The 18,805-nt window shown below is 48.7% G+C and overlaps 4 protein-coding genes across 4 annotated transcripts; 1 reads left to right on the top strand and 3 right to left on the bottom strand.

Moving 5' to 3' along the window:
- The first annotated feature begins 339 nt into the window (after positions 1 to 339).
- On the top strand, positions 340 to 5,415 carry LOC117839560 (protein high chlorophyll fluorescent 107). The gene is made up of 8 exons (XM_034719921.2): positions 340 to 767; positions 967 to 1,110; positions 1,681 to 1,986; positions 2,090 to 2,149; positions 3,081 to 3,326; positions 3,961 to 4,071; positions 4,365 to 4,541; positions 4,733 to 5,415. The coding sequence occupies exons 1-8, from the start codon at positions 363 to 365 to the stop codon at positions 5,159 to 5,161; spliced, it is 1,878 nt and encodes a 625-aa protein (XP_034575812.1). The 5' UTR covers positions 340 to 362; the 3' UTR covers positions 5,162 to 5,415.
- A 159-nt stretch (positions 5,416 to 5,574) lies between these two features.
- LOC117839561 (uncharacterized) lies at positions 5,575 to 7,550 on the bottom strand. Its single transcript, XM_034719923.2, has 3 exons — positions 7,319 to 7,550; positions 7,076 to 7,120; positions 5,575 to 6,915 (listed from the first exon to the last, which is right to left on the bottom strand). The coding sequence occupies exons 1-3, from the start codon at positions 7,406 to 7,408 to the stop codon at positions 5,851 to 5,853; spliced, it is 1,200 nt and encodes a 399-aa protein (XP_034575814.1). The 5' UTR covers positions 7,409 to 7,550; the 3' UTR covers positions 5,575 to 5,850.
- Positions 7,551 to 8,394: 844 nt separating this feature from the next.
- LOC117838805 (uncharacterized) lies at positions 8,395 to 10,073 on the bottom strand. Its single transcript, XM_034718974.2, has 3 exons — positions 9,438 to 10,073; positions 9,303 to 9,347; positions 8,395 to 9,189 (listed from the first exon to the last, which is right to left on the bottom strand). Exons 1-3 carry the CDS (start codon positions 9,543 to 9,545, stop codon positions 8,761 to 8,763), a joined length of 582 nt encoding a protein of 193 aa, XP_034574865.1. The 5' UTR covers positions 9,546 to 10,073; the 3' UTR covers positions 8,395 to 8,760.
- A 136-nt stretch (positions 10,074 to 10,209) lies between these two features.
- LOC117838804 (DEAD-box ATP-dependent RNA helicase 24) lies at positions 10,210 to 14,289 on the bottom strand. The gene is made up of 5 exons (XM_034718973.2): positions 13,641 to 14,289; positions 11,337 to 12,565; positions 11,098 to 11,134; positions 10,589 to 11,003; positions 10,210 to 10,471 (listed from the first exon to the last, which is right to left on the bottom strand). Exons 1-5 carry the CDS (start codon positions 14,212 to 14,214, stop codon positions 10,420 to 10,422), a joined length of 2,307 nt encoding a protein of 768 aa, XP_034574864.1. The 5' UTR covers positions 14,215 to 14,289; the 3' UTR covers positions 10,210 to 10,419.
- Between the last annotated feature and the right edge of the window lie 4,516 nt (positions 14,290 to 18,805).

The following is an 18,805-nucleotide window of genomic DNA, read 5'->3' on the forward strand; positions in this document are numbered from 1 at the left end:
CGCCTTCGGCGAGTGAAAACACGCCACTCGCGCACACAAAAATATCGACGCGCGCCGGCACCCGTCACGCACGCCGCCCAGATTTCAAGCTTTTTACAACCGCCAGCGCCAAGTGCCCAAGTGACAGTAGTCTCGGCGGTGATCCGAACCCCGCGCCGACGTGGCGCGCCTCCAGCCTCCAGCCGCGCCCCCATCCCGTCCTCCCGTTTCTGCCCCTCCAACGCCCGGTACGGCATTAACGGCACCGCATCCGCGAGGGCAGTCGCGTCAATTCAACCCCACGTCGTCTCCTTCCCTCTCAAAGGCGCGCCCCGCTCGCTCAGTCAGTTTGCTACAGCCAGACTCCGATTGAGCTCGCATCCATGGCGATGCGGCTCCTGTCCCCCTCCACGCCGCCCCCGCACTTCCCGAGCCCCGGCACGAAGCCACCCGCCTCGGCGGCCGCAGCTCTGCCGTCGTCGTCGTCGTCCTACTTCTCCCTCCGCCTCCGCCGCGCGCGCGCGGCTGCAGCTGCTGGCGCGGCCGCGGCAGGCGGGCCCGAACGGGATGGGGGCCGGTTCGAGGGGAAGACGATGGGCGGGGCGTTCGACAGGGGCCTCGCGGAGATCGCGAAGAAGGTGCCGCTCTTCGAGCCGGCGACGGACGGGGAGCTCGCCGCCGCGGCCGGCGAGCGGCCGCTGCCCATCAACCTCGAGCTCTGGCTCTACCGCGTCAAGGTGCACACCCGGAAGTTTGAGTTCCCTGAAGCAGAGAAGCTCCTCGACAAGGTGAGCACGTAGGGAATTGTAGCATTATAGACTGGGAGTTCATACACGAGCACAAGGTTTGTACCTAGCGAATTAAGGCGAGTTGAAACTAGAAGACGAGCATAAGTGCATTTGTGTGCTCTAATTGAGGATTTATACGTGGTATTAAGCTGCTTGGTCCTTCTGAGCTGACGTATTGGATGCTCTGTGTGCCGATCAGTGTATCTCATTCTGGCCTGAAGACGGACGTCCATATGTGGCACTGGGAAAGCTTTACAGCAAGCAGTCAAGGTATGACAAAGCTAGAGCGGTATATGAAAGGGGATGCCAGGCAACGCAAGGCGAAAACCCATACATTTGGCAGGTTCGCACATGATCACTTCACCACTTTGTAGTTGTAGGGTACTGTGCAAGATGTCGAGTTTCCTAGTAAGGTACTCCTAGTATCCTTCACATTTGGGATATTACTGTTGAAGTAACCTTAGTTCGTTATGTTTGAGGGAGGTGTGTTCAGCATTATCCTAAATGTATGATTATGTCGATTTGCACTTAGTCCAGCAATGGGTGGTTTTGAGCGTTTGGGCTTAAGTCCAGTGCATTGCATTCCTTGCAGTTGCAGGTCAACTGCTTGTCTGCTTTTCTTCCAAATAGACGAAAAGCACAGTGCATTAAGATGCACACTGTATTTTGTTCATAGGGACAACTTCATATCAGTGTTGTTTTATTAACGCTTAAGGAATCTTTTGTTCCTTATGACTGAATTATATACAACACGCTGGAATACTATCCAGATCAACAAGGTAAGGCCAATTTGTGCCTTTATAACCATAACCATTTTTGTTCCATGCATCTATGATTTAGCCATTTAAGAATAAACCACAGCATGAGGCCATGTAGAATTCATCATTTATCCTTTTTTTCTACTGCTGAGCAGTGTTGGGCAGTCCTAGAAAGCAAGGGTGGAAATATTCGAAGGGCACGAGAGCTATTTGATGCTGCTACTGTGGCTGATGCAAAGCACATTGCTGCTTGGCATGGGTGGGCAATTTTAGAAATAAAGCAAGGAAACGTAAAAAAGGCACGGAACCTACTTGGGAAAGCCCTAAAATATTGTGGAGGAAATGAATATATTTATCAAACTCTTGCTTTGCTTGAAGCTAAAGCAGAGCGTTTTGAACAAGCACGGACTTTGTTTCAACAAGCCACTCAATCCAATCCGAAAAGTTGTGCAAGCTGGCTAGTAAGTATTTTCTTCATAATTATTCTTTCTTTCTTTGCCAAAAGAAACCGCAGAGCTGCCTTCTCTTCAAACTGTGCATTTATGTCGGGCAACTTTCTAGTAGGCGTGGGCTCAGGTTGAAATGCGTGCAGGAAACAATACTATGGCCAGAAAGCTCTTCGAGGTAATAGTTTCTTTTCCCTTTCTAGGATAACCATGTTATCATTTATGATTTTGTTGGTGTGATTTTGTGCATTCCAAAATACTCCTTCCATTTCAAATTGCAAGTCATTTTGAGTCCTCTAGATGCATAGTTTTTCCTATGTATGCATACATAATACATATATCTAGAATTCTAAATGCATAACAAAACCTATGAACCTAGAAAAGCGAAAACGACTTACAATTTGAAACGGAGGGAGTACAGCTGACCATCTCCTTATGTTCACGTGTATTTAGAAGAAGTGTAAAGTAGAAGCGGAATTACTTTCAGTACAAGTTTTCTCTATCCAAACTTTAATGGTTATCTCTAGTCACGAAAGGGTCTCTAGCTGAATTGGTTAGATGGCCTCAGTAGCACTCCTCAGGTCCTGGGTTCGACTCCCCGTGCGAGCGAATTTCAGACTGGGGTTAAAAAAAATCCCCTCATCTGTTGCCATAGCACAGATCAAGGCCCGGCACAAGTCGTAGCTGTGGTTGGTTTGGGCCCTCCTATCTGGGGGTAGTTGCAGTGGTCGCCAGCCCAGTGGTAATCTCACAAGGGTTACGGGCCCCTGTGTAAGGGTGGGGAAGAGATTCGGGGGTTTTCTCAGCTTGCGTGAGAAGGTCTTCTTCTTAGAAAAAAACCCGGGGGGCTGTCTTACCCCCTGCAGGTCAAGTTTTTATAATTGTCTCTAGTCTCAACTAGTATGAATACCCGCAGGTCGAGTTTTTATAGTTATCTCTAGTCTCAACTAGTATGAATATAATGCTGTGAGATTAATTTGTTCAATTTATACCGAAATGTTGCTTTGATACCCTCTATTAACATATGAATGCGATGGTTTGTCACATGTGTAATATTTTTTCTAAAATTTCCAATGTATGGAGTATTAACTTTGATTTTCATGTTGCAGAAAGCTGTCCAGGCTAGTCCAAAAAACCGGTTTTCATGGCATGTATGGGCACTATTTGAGGCAAATGAAGGTAACATTGACAGGGCAAGGAAGTTGCTAAAGATTGGGCATGCTGTAAACCCTAGGGACCCTGTAATTCTCCAGTCACTTGCACTGCTGGAATACAACTATTCATCAGCAAATGTTGCTCGTGTGTTATTCAGAAAAGCATCACAGATTGACCCGAGGCATCAGCCAGTTTGGATAGTAAGAATTTTCTGCACCTATCTCCTTTATCTGACTATGTAACTTCCATGTAGTTTCCTTTTAAAAAAAGTTTTTTAAAACAATTTTTTGTTTATTCCTACATGATTTTTTGCATGGATTTACAATTACTTTCAGTTTCTGATATTGCTTCTTGCACTTCTTACCACTAGATGTTTTTTCTTGGAGAAACTTCTTACTGCTAGAGTTGCAAATTACAAGTACTGTCGTTGTTTATCTTCCCAGTCACAAATGAATACATGCGATCCAACAATTCGGGGAGTGGGAAGGTTATGTGAATATCCAGTTCCCGCCTTATTAATTTACAGTATTTTTGTTTCTTCTGTTGAAATTTTGAGATTTTTTCAATGCACATTCACTTCAACTCTGAACCTTAAGATTCCCAGCAATAACTATGAGAATAAAATTTCTCAGTGAAAAGTCTTACATCTTTAAGTATGCGCACGGCGCACCTGATATATACAGCTAAATGGTTATAAGTTTCCTCAAAGGATAAAAAACAGTTTTGTACTGTTTCCACTTTCTAGTACATATGCATTGTTGTGCTTTACATATGGAAGCTATTTTATTTAAGATATATCTGAAACTTAGCAGTGACACATAGATCATATTGTAGGCTTGGGGGTGGATGGAGTGGAAAGAAGGAAATGCAAGAACAGCAAGGGCCCTCTATCAAAGAGCTTTGTCAGTCAATTCAACGAATGAATGTGCAGCTCGTTGTCTCCAGGTAAAGCATATCACTCAAGAGTCTGGTACTTGTTAAACTGTAAGCAACGGCATTCATCTTGAATGCCATTGTATATGCAGAAGTTCATTTGAGTGCTTGATGAACTAGTGTATCATGGTTGTCAAATATCAATGCTTGTATTAGTGTAGAATCTAGTTTGCTGCAACTTTATACACTTAGCCGGTCTCAAACTGCCGTTGTTGCAGCAAACTGAAGTTTTGGGTGCTGATTTCAGAACTTACAGGCCAGTGTTCCATTTTCTATTCCATAATAGTTGCTGCCTGCTTTTGTAGGCTTGGGGAGTCCTAGAACAGCGTGCTGGTAACTACACCGCTGCCAGAAGATTGTTGAGATCTTCGCTGAGCATAAACTCTCAAAGTGAGGTGACATGGATGACATGGGCAGCACTAGAGGAGGAACAGGGGGATCCAGTTCGAGCTGAAGAAATTAGGAACCTATACTTTCAACAGGTTAGTAAGTTATAGCTGCCTATGGAGCAACACCTTTGCCTGTTCATGTTTTGCATTGTATCTAATTCTCCGCACAAGATCTTTTTGTCGGTGTCGACCATAGACAACACAGTAGGCGACAACTATTCAAGTTATCTTTGTCACTCTGTGAGGATCTTAACTGTGCCACTGATCATTGCACATTCTGACAGCGTATCGAAGTTGTGGATGATGCCTCCTGGGTCATGGGCTTCCTCGACATCATCGACCCTGCCCTAGACAGCGTGAAGAAGCTCCTAAACCTAGACCAGCCATCCGGGCCTGTGAAGCAGGACACTGTTAAAAGCACAACAGAATCGAATCTTCCTACCACCAGGAGTTCTGCAGATGAGTCTTCAGAATCTTCAGCAACTGGAGGTACCTCTGGCTTTTCCAGCAATGATGCCGATAACAGCAGCAGCGAAGCAGCAGAGACTCCAGGAAGTGATTTCGATTTGGACGGCTTCATAAAAAAGAGGCTGGGCCTCGACCCGTCGGAGCTGGATGCGGTGCTTGAGGGTTCTGATCCGAGGGGAGTTGTTTCTCAGAGGAGGAATCGGCGGCTGCCCAGGAAGCCTCTCCCTCTTCTTCCTGTCCCGTAAATTTTCCAGATCAGTCTGTTCCACACTTCCACTCCCACCGGTAAAAATCACTAATGCCAATGCCATTACTGAGAGAAGAGAATGACACACCTGCCGCTGCCATTTAGCAATCACCTGTTAATTATTATCGCCACCACATGTACGTAGTTCTGCCACCATCTGTTCCTGGTAGAAGTTTAGCCTTGTACATAAATTAGACTGTGTCTACATAATTTTTTTGGACCGAAATACCAAGTTATTCTTCCAAATGCTAATGCCATTGCTTCAATCCCCTTAAGTTACCAGCTAAAAAGTCACCTATAAGATGGAGAAGCCTGGATAGCACAAGCTGAAAAATCTCAAGAATGAAAGAGAGAATGCTACCCATTTTTAGATCAGAGAATGCTAAGTTACTACAACTGCATTTGATCCGATTTGACAATATGGCACTTCATTTTTTTTTTGTTTGATACAGCAGTGGTAAAACTAGTAATCAAGGAGCAGAAAACAGAAGCCACGAGGCAGCCACAAACGGCTGTTAACCTTTCAGAGTTCAAACAACAAATAAACTCTTCAATTCACCGTCCATGTGTCTGATCTCTCAATCTTAGCAAACACTCAAATTGGGCGCACCTGTCTGCCCCAGGACACTCCTGGAGGAGTGGAGGTGGTGGTGTCTGAGGCGGCGAAGGAGGCGGCTGCTGCCCCTGCTAATGCGGCGGCGGGCGGTGCATCTGCATTGATGGTGGTGGTGTCTGAAGGAGAGCAGGCAGTGGAAGCTGCCCGTGGAAGTGCGGCGGCGGGCGGGCCACCTGCATGGGAGGCGGTGGTGTCTGAAGGAGAGCGGGCGGCGGATGCTGCCCGTGGAAATGCGGCGGTGGCTGGTGCTGGTGCATGGGAGGCGGTGGTATCTGAGGCAGCCCAGGAGGCGGCCGCTGCCCCTGCAGATGCGGTTGTGGCCGGTGTAGCAGTGCGGAAGGTGGTGATCGCAGCAGTTGCATCGGCGGGTGCGCTGTTGGCGCCGGGGTGGGTGGCCAGCGCCAGAGCACATGCGGCGGCAGCGGCGGCAGCACACTGGGCGCGCCCCAGAACGGCGCCGGGTAAGACGTCGGAACCGTATGTGTGCTCCATCCCGGCGCTGGCCCTGGCAGTGTGGGCAGCGGCAAGCCCCAGAACAGCTGCGAAGGATTCGGCAGCACCGTGGGCATGCCCCAGACTGCTGGCGCGGGGATCGGCGCCAACGTAGGCTGAGGCCGGCACAGTGGCGAACGCCGCGGCGCCGCGTCCTGTGGCGGAGACGGAGATGGCGGAGGCGGCGGCGGGGAAGGCGGTGGAGGCGGAGTGGGAGACCGCATCCACAGCGGTGGTGGTGGCGGCGGCGCCGGCAGCGACGACGGCTCCTGCTCCCGCTCCACCTTCACGATCACGTTCGCCTTGTTCCGTGGCGCACCCGCCTTCACCTTCTTGGACTCGGCGACGTCACCGGGCAGCCCGTACGCGGAGCGGCGCGTCCGCTTGGACCGCGGGCGGCGCCCGGCGAGGACGAAGTCGGCGGGCCGGGGCACGCGCTCCACCGGCTCCGGCCCGTCGGCACTCCGCGCGCCGAACGTGGCGACGCAGCCGATGGGGCACTCGACCCACCCGATCGCCTCGACGTCGTCCCTAACCTGCGCCGCGGTGATGGCGGCCGCGGAAGGCGCGGACGGCTGGTGCAGCGTGGAGCGGCGCGGCGGCAGGAGGTCCACCTGGCCCACCAGGCACTCCATGATCCTGCCCTGCTCGGAGGCCCCCTCGCGCGAACAGCTCCATGCGCGTTAGTCACACAGAAACAACGAAGAACTGGGGTTTGGAGGTTTTTTTTTGGGGGGGGGGGGGGGGGGGGGGGGGGGGGGGGGGGGGGGGGGGGGGGGGCGAGTTTGTTGGCGCGCGGTTTACCTTTCTCCCGTGGTGGAGCTTGATGAAGCCATGTATGAGCAGGATCTGCAGTAGACACACGTTACAATTTATTTTTTTAAAATGGAATAAATAAATAAATAATTAGGGGATTAAGAACCGATCGAGTACAACGAAGAGGAAATGCTGGGACACTGAAAATCAATATGCATGCAGGAACCCTGGAGATTCAGGAGAATTTGGGGGAAGAATAACAGGGTGAGAGAGATATTTGACGGTACGTACCTGGTTGAGTTGATCGATCCTGATCTTGGTGCCCCACGGGTCGAGGAAGAAGTGGTGGTACTTCTCCAGCGTTAGGGGCTCCCCCTTCATCTCCCTCTCCGGTCGCCGCCTTCCTCGCCGTCCTACTCTCTTCCTCTCCCCCGATCTTCCTCCCTCCTGCACCTTGGTAGTTCGGGCCGTCTCTCTTCTCCTCTCTCTTTCCGCTATGCAGAACCACAGATTCCGTCTACGATGCCAGCAACGGCAAGGCCACCCGCACAAGTAAGAAGGAACCGCGAGAAGCAGATGACGACGCGGCCTGAACGAAAGCGTGGGCCTGTCGGCTAGCCCAGCCCCTACCGGCTTCTTTGGACGGTCAGGATCGTCGGAGCACGCAAATCGCAAACGACGCTGGTCGTTGGATCGAGGCGCGCGTCGCGGTCTGATCAAGGTGACCAACTCCCAAGTCCCTCCGCCCTCCGCCCTCCGCCCGTGCTCGATGCGTGACGCCTGCCCGGGCACCGGACGGAGGCAGAGCAGCTTTGCTTTCGCCAAAGCGGCCAGAGCCCAGAGCGTGTCCACCCTTTCGCCAATGCGGATACGCGACACTTCACATGCGATGTGGGAGGCCGAGGCGCGCGCTGCGCCGTGGCCCGTGGCGCGGCAGCCGTCTCCGAACGGGACGCGCCATCGATTCACCGTTCGACATGTGGACAAATGGACAATGCCCTCGGCTCCTCTCTGTTGCCTCTGAACCCTTTCCCCCTCCGTTCCTCGCCGAAGCGCGCCGATCGCGTCGTTCCTCTCGGCTTTGCCTTCACTGCTCTTTGCCTTCTCGGTGCATAAGCGACACGACAGTACACTTGCGAGAAAATGGCAGACGGGGAGAAGGAAAGAGACGACAGGATCGGCAGCGCGCGGAAGACTTCAAATGCCGTTTCACAACTCGAGCAACGCAGGCGAGCAACGCTGCTGCTCGGCGCTCGCAGCGTGTCGCTGATGCTTTCTGTAGTGCGGTCCCCCGGGATTCAAAAAAGCAAACTACGGAGCACTACTACATTACCAGAAGCGAGAACCTGCTCGCAGGAAAAAGCATCTTGCAGCGTCATGCCGTCATCGGCTAAACAACTTTAATTGGCTTTGATCCTTCACGCCGGTTCCTCAGCTCAAACATAATTTACAGATCACGACTCCTTTCAACAGAACGAGATTAATTAGCTTTGATCCTTCACGCCGATTCCCCATCACCACCACCATAATTTACATAATTACATCACCCATTCGAGCCATTCTACCAAAAGGACGGAACAGTACTGATGATCAGAAACCGCAGCTAATCTAACGACATCCGAAGCCCAAGTGCATGTTGTAGTACTGATGATCGGAAGCAGAAATCAAGCAGATGCCGGTGCCACCTCGCCGGCAGACGGGCGGTGAGCAGAGAGCTTGGGGGAACGGCGCCGCTACGCGGAGGTGGCCATCTCGACGGACGGGAGCGTGAGCAGCTCCACCACGTGCCGCCGCCTCGTCTTGGTCGCGGCCTTCCCCCTGCCCGTCGGGGAGCGCTTCTTCCTGGCCGCTGCCGGCGGCGCGGGGGGCAGGGGCGACGAGGCGCTGAGCAGGCTCGGCGGGGAGATGCGGGCGATGGCGGAGATGGGCACGGGGGTTGCGGCGGCGTCGAGCGACCGCACCCCGGCGCGGACGGAGAGGAGGGAGCCGACGGGGCACTCGCGCCAGCCGAGGTCCTCGATGTCGCGCGTGGCCTCGTCCGCGGAGAGCGCGGCGGCCGCGGCCGGGGCGGCGCTCGGCGGCGGCGCGGTGGCGTTGAGGGGCACGGTGGAGCGGCGCGGGCGCATGAGCTCCACCGACCTGAGCGCGTCCACCATCGCAGGCTGCCGTCGTGGGGCCGCGAGAGGCGTCAGTCATCAGAAACCCAGATAATCGAAGGCTTTAATTGGAGAAGATGGGGGTGGAAGCCACAAGCCTGGAAGGGAGGGGTGTGTACCTTCGGAACGCGGTGGAGCCTGGCGAACGCGTGCATGTAGATGATCTGCGACGAGGAGAAGGGGGGGAAAAAAGTTCAGGGCACGCGCACGCAACCACGGACACGGGCTGATCTGCGACGAGATAGAGAAGGGACCTCGTTGAGTTGGCGGAGGCTGAGGCCCTTGCCGCCGCGGGTGGTGAAGAAGACGATGTAGTCCTCGAGCGTCAGCCGCGGCCGCTCGGCCGCCGGGATCCTCGGCATCGCTGACCCCCCGCGCGCACTTCCTCCTCCTCCTCTTCCCTTGGGTGCTGCGCCTCCGCGACCGCGCGTGGTGAACTCCGAAAGCGGGTGGGCGGTGGACCGGTGGTACTAGAGCGGCAACCGACGTCGCCGCTGGGCTTATGGAGGTGCCCGACGGACAGGGGCAGCGCTGCAAAGCGGCGGGAAAGTGGCCCCAGCCGGGAACGGGCCCGCGCGTCAGGTGAATACGTGAATCCCGCGTCGCCTCCTGGGCACGGCGCCACAGCGGGAACTCGGAAAAAAAAACAAGAAGACCAGTGGCGCGCGCGCGTACTGCGATGTTCCTGAAAAGTGAAAACCCAGATGGCCAGATCAAATCACAGAGTAGAGTAGTGCCGTGCCGCCGGGTGGATTGCGACTCGGCGGCACCACGACAAACCGGGCGGCCGAATGCCACTCCACTTCCTTCGGTTGTTGGGAACACTGCTATTTTTTAGAAAATTGACCAGTGACCGGCCACCACTCACCATGAAGTTCCACGACATCGTTCCTACGTTCTAGATATGCCAATAATCCCAGATCCCAGGTTTAACAAGCTGGCAGGCTACAAAGTTTATGAAATCGTTTAATGCGTGTAGAGAGTTGAGATTTTAGACAGGAGAATTGCATGCGCAATTTTATGGAATCGGTAGCAAGGCTGCACAATGCAGTTTGATGATCACAGCTGGGGAAAACCGTGTAGCCAGATACAACAGTTGTTGGGCGAAGGATACAGGGGAAACTAAAAACAACACTTATCCTTCACAATTTCACATCATATAATCTACAGTTTACATCAATATGCTTCAACAAAGGGGAAAAAGAAATCACAATTCGGTACATCGGCTAACAGGGACTAGCGATCCCAACCCGATGGTCGTTTTCTCTCCCTGGACCGATCCCGTGAACTGCAATGCATGCAAAAATTTTGACTCAGAAAACTGGATATTGAAAGATGGTAAACAGATGGATCCACAGGCAAGAAATGATGCTGCAATGGCACAAGATGCGCCGGAGTTACCTACCTTTCTGGATTTTGGTTCCCGATTTCATTGCTATTTCCTGCAGGCCGGGATGCAGGGACGAAGGAGGGTGCCAACGGCGCTGACCGGGATGCAGGGACGAAGGAGGGGGCTGATTGTGCTGGCCGCGAGTCTCCTCCTATGGTGCCGCCAGACACAAAACCGCGAAGTGCTGGTCTTACAAAGGAAGGCGCACTGCTGCTTGGTGTATTCGAAGATCCAGACACAAAGCTGCTCTTAAATTGCTGCATCATCCCCGTCTTCAACGAATTTACAGCAGCAGTTCTTGGAGCAGGTACTTGTGCACCAGATTCAGCATTGTAACCTATGCCAAGGCCAAAATCAACTCCACGCACACCACGACTGCGCCCAGCACCCCCGCCACCACCTTTTCCTTTGCCACCTCCTTTCTTCCCACCTGATCAGCATAACGGCTTGTTAGTACACATTTCCATAAAAGACTCATCCAGATCACCTGCTTCCTGCACTATAAATAAATAAAGGCGACCTACCTTTCCTGGAGTCCCGTTTTGCTCTAAATCTTCCATCCTGCAATTCAAATCACAATAATTTCAGACAAAAATGGGATTATTTTAATTGCAAGAGTGACTACGTAAATTAACAAGATAGTATTTACATTGCTGCAAACATCCAGTTTGCATAAAGTATTCAGCAAGAATTCCATGCAAGTCTAGAGCTTACTTTGTAATGCCAACACAAAAAACAAAAAATAATCAATAAGATAACTAACCTTCATAGCCAGATCCATGAGTTCATTGGGTACATCCTGACCAGCAGCTATCAAACTGTGAACCAGTTCACCAGCAAAGCGTGCCTCCTTCTGTGTAATCAGAGTGTATGCAGTGCCATCTTTATCACCAGCACGGCCAGTTCTTCCAATTCGGTGAATATGCATATCCATCTCTTTCGCAATATCAAAGTTAACAACTGTTTTAATTGACTTGATGTCAAGACCTCGTGCAGCAACATCAGTTGCAACCAGAACATGGTATGTCCCAGATTTGAACTTCTGTAGGGTCTCCATACGTGAAGCTTGATCCTTGTCACCATGAAGTGCTGCAATTCTGAATCCTCTCTGATTCAACTCTTTCTCTATCTCATCCACTCTAGCCTTCTTAGATGCGAATACAAGAACGTCTCCATCATCAATCATTCCAGGCAATTTCTCCAAAAGCCAAGGCATTTTCTCAGTATCAGAAGGGAGTACGTTGACAACTTGTTTAATGTCTTCATTAGCACTGCCAACCTGACCAACTGTAACTCTAATAGGATCGGTCAATATTTCTCTTGCCAAACGCTCCACTTTGTATGGCATCGTTGCAGAAAAAAGTAAGGTTTGTCGGTCTGGCCTAATTTGACCAACAATGGATCTTATTTGTGGCTCAAATCCAAGATCAAACATGCGATCAGCTTCATCAAGAACCAGATAAGTTGCCCTGAACATCTTCAATGCCTTCATCTTCAGCAAGTCTATTAATCTCCCTGGGGTTGCAATGACTACTTCACAGCCTGCTTTCAGTTCTTTAAACTGGTCAAATTTGGAAACCCCACCATATACAGCAGCAACTCGAAGGTTGTAAGGCTTTGCAAACTTCTTAGCTTCGAGATATATCTGATGTGCCAATTCTCTTGTTGGAGCACAAATCACTCCTATTGGTCCTTCTTCTTTCTCAAGCTCAGGCTGATCCATAATATGAACAATCATAGGGAGTACAAAAGCTGCAGTTTTGCCTGAACCAGTTTTTGCAATTCCAATGATATCTCTGCCTGAAAGTACGATAGGTAAAGCCTGACACTGAATTGTTGTTGGTTTTTCATAAGCCTGCTTGGCAATAGCATTCATTAACGGTACAGGAAACCCACAATCCTCAAAGTTTTTTATTGGCCTTGGCACATCAAAACCGGAAACCCTAATTGCCAAACTTTTCATATAATCTGCCACCTCTTGGTCACTCATACCTAAAAGAAAAAAAAAGAGAAAGGTTTCAATACATCATAAATCAGATCATTAAAGAATGAGAAACAACAATCTGTGCATGGTTGTCACCACATCAATCATTAAGAAAAAAACACTGCTTGCAAGGCTCCAGTTGCATTAACTTTGTTCTTAACTAAATATTAATTTAGGAAGGGAGAAAGGAAGAACATGAAACAAAACAAGTACATCCAATTGAAATTTGCTCCTTTGGAGTGGAATACAGATATCAAAGTTTTGTGCTGAATTAGGGAAAGAAAAACTTTGGCCTGAACACATACAATGCAAGGCTCTGCAGATTTTTCTACTTTACCCCACGCTGTGAAAATGGCTAGTAATCCATCTACTTTAATCTAGTTACAAAATAACTGTGTCATGAGCTTATAGGCAATAAGAACATCTATCATTTATTTTATTACAACTACAGTTAATCTGGCAAGATCAATCTTATAACTGAGCTAGACATGCCCTGTATACTTAGTAAACTTGTAAGCGCCTTCACTAACCGGTGAGTGGAGGTTAGCTTCAGTCCAAGGCAGTATACCGCTACCAACATCACATCCAGTTCTTGAAAAAACATAATGAATTACATCATGGGGTCCAGCTAGTGATTGCATAAAATTTGAAGAATGGTAATGTATTAAAAGGGAAATAGCACCGTTACAATCAGGTGTTATGGGGCCTTTGATTCCTAATTGAACAAACACTTAAGTGACATGAAGCATTTGATCTTCTGGTTGTGATGAGTTTAATCTCTAACACAGCACTATAAGCACACGATCAAAACAAGAGCGGTCTTGGAACAGAGCATGGCTTCATTTCCATGTCAGGGCAGCAGAAGTTCAGATTGCATCATGGAACAGAGCATCACATATTTTACCAAGCTAACTAGCTAAGTAGGAAGTCATAGCACTCGTTGAATACCCTAGCCAAGGTCAGATTTAATAGCTCAGCCGTGTAAGCTTTAAGGAACAGCTAATTAACAGCCAACATTACATGTGAGGAACTAAATAGTGTCACATAAGTTTAGAAAAGAATGAAAGGTACCAAGTGCTTCACCTGAAATCGACGGCTTCTCCTCGTAAAAATCTTTGGTGAAGGCGTCGTACTCGATGGTCGAGTGATCGAGTGCTGGTATGGGCTCGATTTTCTTCTTGTCCACGACTATGGGGTTGTCGTCAGAATCGTATTCCATCATGCCGGCGTCGACGGCCTTGGCAGCGGCGTAGACCTCCTCGTCGGAGTCGTAACCGGCGCGCATAGCGTCGGCGGCGAGCGCGAGCCCGGCGTCTTTCTTGGCCCGCAGGAAGCTCTCGACGGGGTCATCCTCGTCATCGTCAGAGTCTGCGCGGCGAACCGCCTCGGGCTTGGGTGGCGGGGGCGGAGCGCGGATCTCCTCCTGGATCTCCGCCATGAAGGCGTCCAGCGGGTCGATCTCTTCCGCATCCTGCGCCTTGCTGGCCACCGCGGCGGCAGCGGGGGCGTCTGTGGGAGCGTCGTCGGAGAAGGCGATGTCGTCGAGGTCCGGGTCGTCGGTGGGACGGTATAGCCGCGGTACGGGCTGCGAGCGCTCGAAGCTGTAGGTGGTCGGCCGCGGGATGCTGAACCCCCCCAGCTTCGGGCGCTTCGACATGGCGCCGACGGCGGGACGGTTCTAGGGTTTGCGAGGCGCCGAGGACCCGGGGGTGATGGAGGAAGGAGACGATGGCAGCGGAGAATTGGCGCCGCTCGGCTTGGCTGGGTCGGGTGGCGTGGGCCGTGTGGGCCGTGGCTGGATCGGACCAGACGCTCGCTCGTCGGTATGGCCCGTTGCGTGCCATTATGGGATCAGGCCTGGTGTTGAATATACCAGGCCCGGACCTCTTTGCCGTGGTTTCTCATATCGGATTTTCTAGCCGTTCTCAATTGCAGTTTCACCCTGTGCCACAGGCGTCCTTCGGAGACACTGCCGGTAAGCAGATTAACGTGACTTGTGAGATACATCTAGATTGGAATGAACCTTAATGGAATAACCTTTAAATTACAAATTTTATTTTTATTGTTTCATAGACAGACTTAGTATTTAATTTATGCATGACGTAATCGTTTAATTGGACATGATATTGGATAAAATAAAATTGTAGTATCAAATGGATGTGTGAAAGAGTTTCACTTCATTGAACATCATGTGAATCAAGTTTCATATAGATGAAAATTGATTTCCTCTCTTCATAACTCTAATATCACATCACCGTTTTTGCTTACATAGCACCTCAATTATGAAGAATGAATTCCCATTAAGAATGGAATAATAGCCGGCTATTATATTGGTATGTTTTCAGCCGGAAATTATCGTCCTGGTCTCCTAGATCTCTTCGTGGACTTTGTTTTCCACCGCAGGGTTGTGCTGTCACGGCGATGTTTCTTTTTTTTATTTGGCTTTTCGGTCCGTAGAAGGAAGGATTGCATGCAAGAGAGAGAAATTGAGGCATGATATATTAAGGTTGCTCGGTTTCACAAGTCAGTTCCTATCACATAGAATGTTTAGATATAAATTAGGAGTATTAAATATAGATTAATTATAAAAGCAATTGCATAAATGAAGGCTAATTCGTGAGACGAATCTGTTAAGCCTAATTAATCTATAATTAGCACAAATTTACTGTAGCATCACAGGACTAATTAGGCTTAATAGATTCGTCTCGCGAATTAACCTTCATTTATGCAATTGATTGTGTAATTAACCTATATTTAATACTCCTAATTAGTATCTAAACATTCGATGTGACAAAGACTAAACTTTAATTTCCGTAACCAAACACCCCCTTATAGAGCCAGCGGGTATGGAGGGTTCTTCTCTTCAACGAAGACTCGCTTCTACTATATTGCAATATGTGCCCCGTGCCCTCGCTATCGCCATGGCAGACAGAGGCCGAGCAGCTTGTGTCTCATTTCTCTCTCAAGTGAGCGTTTTATTGATTACTGATATGAGGTACAAGGATATGTTATAGAGGCAAGTAAAGGTTGGGGATTTTAGACCATGCGATAGCTGCTTGCGAGTAGTGCCGATGCGTAGTAGGAGGAACATGCTGAAGCTAACGATAGCATGCAGAGTTTTTATCCGAATTTGTTTTTCAAAGCTCATCGATCTCTAATTCCTTGTACTTTTTGTGCAAAGTTGTGTTTAAAGAATTTGCAGTTAGATTTGCTAAATCTTGATTCATCTATATTATTCTTATTACGGTGCAAGTTTGATTGCATTTTGTTTCAAGATCCGAAGGCTGTAGGATTATCTGTAGGTTATCTTATTCTAATACACTTTATGCTGATAATCTTTGGGTAGTGGTTGTTCTTCATATGTAATTATGTTGTTCTTTCTCAAAACTAAATATCAAAAGTCGTTAGTAAGAGTGTCAAACGTTTGACCTGTTGACGCTAAAAATCGGACGATATAATTTCGGCTTCAGCGTTGGACACATGACCCGGGAGAATCTGCTTAGCTCTTGTTCGGATTGTCGCCTTGTGCGGTTCGCGCGGCGTGCCAGTCAATCGGATCCGTTGATTGATAAGGAAAGAAAAATATTAAATTCCAAGGTTTCGATCGGCTGAATTTCCGATCTATTTCAAAGGGTGTATCAGCGAATCGGCCGAATCAGTGTAAGGATGACCGGCTATAAAACAGCCGATAACCACGTGGCAATTGTAAAAGAAATTACTGGAATAACTTGAACAATGCTACAGAACAGATCTAATCGGTTGTATGATGATAAACAAAATATTGATAAAGCCGACAGTTCGTGTCTCAAGCTGGATAACTGATGATAAAAACTAAAATAACAGGCAAAACCTATAATTCTAGTAAATATCGATAACTGGTGAATAAATTTAAACGAAACAACAGCGATGCGCCCAAAGTTAAAGCTTAGATATTACTCGATACGCGGAACTTACAAATTGACCGGAGATCACATTGATGCAGTCCTGCCAACTCGCATGAACTCGTGAAAAAGAAAGAGCGTTTGGCGAAGTCGCCGACAGTACGTGAGAAAAGTAGATCTGTATTGATGATTGTTATGTTTTACAAACCTTACGAAGCATCTATTTATACCCTGCTACAACTAATTTCCTAACCGACTACGATTTTATCTCTAATTCAAAATAAATATTTACACACAGATACGGCCTGTATTCGGAGTCAAACACTATTCAACTTTTCCATGGGCCAATCCTCATCTTCATCTGATCACCGTCTTGGCCCGTTTTAGGTCTACATCGGCCAAGCCGCTCCGGCTCCCAATCGGCCAGTCTTCATTGACTCCCTCAGCTAATCGGGCGAAACACTGTAGCTCTATCAGCCGATTCCGCAGTCATAGCTTCTTTGCTCATCCGCATCGGCCACCTTTCTCTCCTTGACGCCGACCTTAACACGTGTCAAAATCCAGCGTCAACATGACCTATTGAATTCAAACAGAAGCAGCCGCGTGTAAAGTGCGCCGCTAGCTTTTAGGATGGAGACATGGTCCTCTCCATATGACTCCGAGGGTGTTTGGAAAGGGGTGCTAAACTTTAGCACCTCACTTTTAGCACACTTTTAGCACTTGAACTCCCAAACAGGGGTGCTAAAAGGTGAGTGCTAAAGTTTAGCACCCTTATTTTCTTTAGCACACCCAAGGGGTGCTAAAAGGTGCTAATGGGTGTTAAAAGTGGTCCCCAAGCCCACTTTTTCCCTAGTTGCCCCCTCTCTCTCCTCTCCACTTTTCCCCAAGCCAGTCATAAATGAGGGCAATGCAGTCATTTCTCACCCAAGGTGCTAAACTTTAGCACTGTATCCAAACAACCCTAAGTGCTAAACTTTAGCACCCTCAAATGGAGTGCTAAAGTTTAGCACTGTGCTAAAGTTTAGCATTGTGTATCCAAACGGGGCAGTATGTTATTCTTTGGAATTTGATCAGGTGGCCTACTAAGTTGACGTTTAATGAGACAAACACTAGCTTTATCCTGACCGAGAGAAAGTTCTTGGACAACCACAACCGCCATAATATCCTATCAATACACCAACTTACCGAACCTCTCTTTCGTTCAAAAACTCCTTTCAAAATGCAAACATACCAAATCAAGTGGCACGGATTGTGACAAGTCCATAGGTTCTTGAAATCTTTCAAATTTTCTTCTAAACCACCGTACTTAAAAGCCCAAAAGGTCCGTGGAATGGGATTTTGTTTACGATGACTGGATGAGAGTTGAGACTGACCCTGTACTTGTTTACTCCTCCGTGTGGACGCCGAAGCCTTCATAGCCTGCATTTAGTCAAGCACTACAGTAGATAAAACCCTAAAGTTTCCTGCTTGCTCGTATCATATCGCTGGGCGAAGAAAAAAAAAAGTAGTGATCCATTAGTCCACGAGCGTACTCATGGCCCTATTAAAGAAACCCCAGCTACTAAAAAAATCCAATGCCTGACAAAAACACTGACCAAGATGATTAAGGGGGCGTTTGGTTCCTTTGCTTATTTTTAAGCAAGTGTCACATCAATGTTTAGATACTAATTAGGAGTATTAAACGTAGGCTATTTACAAAACCCATTACATAAGTGGAGGCTAAACAGCGAGACGAACCTATTAAGCCTAATTAATCCATCATTAGCAAATGTTTACTGTAGCAACACATTGTCAAATTATGGACTAATTAGGCTTAATAGATTCGTCTCGCCGTTTAGCCTCCACTTATGTAATGAATTTTATAAATAGTCTACGTTTAATACTCCTAATTAGTATCTAAACATTGATGTGACACTTGCTTAAAAATAAGCAAAGGAAACCAAACCAGGCCTAAACCGGCGTGGCATCATCTAGGGCGCACCAAACCTGGAGTGACCGGCAACTAATTAACAACTACCCCAGTCCTAGGTTGCATCAACGACGTCTTAATCAAATGAACGAACAGATAAACAAATGGCAATTTTCCAATACTTGTTACGAGAAGATTCTCTCAGCACCCTAGGAATTTCAACTCTAGGGCTGCTTGGGAGGACTTCGGCTCCGCTCCTTCGATAGCTCCTGCCGAAAGCTGTACCAAACGGCAAGGCAACGAACAGCTCCGGCGCAGAAGCTCCTCAATTTGCGCTGACTTGAGCCATTCGATGAAGAGGGAGCTGAAAAAAGTGTCTCCCCCGCTTCATCCTCACCTTCCCTGGTTCGCTCCCTGGTTGGCTGGTTCCGGGCGAAAATGCCCTACCCTGACGATCC

This window comes from Setaria viridis, chromosome 9, assembly GCF_005286985.2.
Source record: "Setaria viridis chromosome 9, Setaria_viridis_v4.0, whole genome shotgun sequence".
NCBI lineage: Eukaryota > Viridiplantae > Streptophyta > Magnoliopsida > Poales > Poaceae > Setaria > Setaria viridis.

Bases quoted from the DNA above. Each gene is read 5' to 3' on its own strand.
- LOC117839561 (XM_034719923.2), bottom strand. From the start codon at position 7,408: ATGAAGGGGGAGCCCCTAACGCTGGAGAAGTACCACCACTTCTTCCTC. The intron at 7,121-7,318 runs GTACGTACCGTC...TGTCTACTGCAG, and splicing joins GGATCGATCAACTCAACCAG to ATCCTGCTCATACATGGCTT. The intron at 6,916-7,075 runs GTAAACCGCGCG...GCCTCCGAGCAG, and splicing joins AGCTCCACCACGGGAGAAAG to GGCAGGATCATGGAGTGCCT.
- LOC117838805 (XM_034718974.2), bottom strand. From the start codon at position 9,545: ATGCCGAGGATCCCGGCGGCCGAGCGGCCGCGGCTGACGCTCGAGGAC. The intron at 9,348-9,437 runs GTCCCTTCTCTA...TCCTCGTCGCAG, and splicing joins GCCTCCGCCAACTCAACGAG to ATCATCTACATGCACGCGTT. The intron at 9,190-9,302 runs GTACACACCCCT...CCACGACGGCAG, and splicing joins GGCTCCACCGCGTTCCGAAG to CCTGCGATGGTGGACGCGCT.
- LOC117839560 (XM_034719921.2), top strand. From the start codon at position 363: ATGGCGATGCGGCTCCTGTCCCCCTCCACGCCGCCCCCGCACTTCCCG. The intron at 768-966 runs GTGAGCACGTAG...TGTGCCGATCAG, and splicing joins CAGAGAAGCTCCTCGACAAG to TGTATCTCATTCTGGCCTGA. The intron at 3,327-3,960 runs GTAAGAATTTTC...ATCATATTGTAG, and splicing joins GGCATCAGCCAGTTTGGATA to GCTTGGGGGTGGATGGAGTG.
- LOC117838804 (XM_034718973.2), bottom strand. From the start codon at position 14,214: ATGTCGAAGCGCCCGAAGCTGGGGGGGTTCAGCATCCCGCGGCCGACC. The intron at 12,566-13,640 runs GTGAAGCACTTG...TTTTTCTTTTAG, and splicing joins GGAGAAGCCGTCGATTTCAG to GTATGAGTGACCAAGAGGTG. The intron at 11,004-11,097 runs GTAGGTCGCCTT...TATGCTGATCAG, and splicing joins AAAACGGGACTCCAGGAAAG to GTGGGAAGAAAGGAGGTGGC.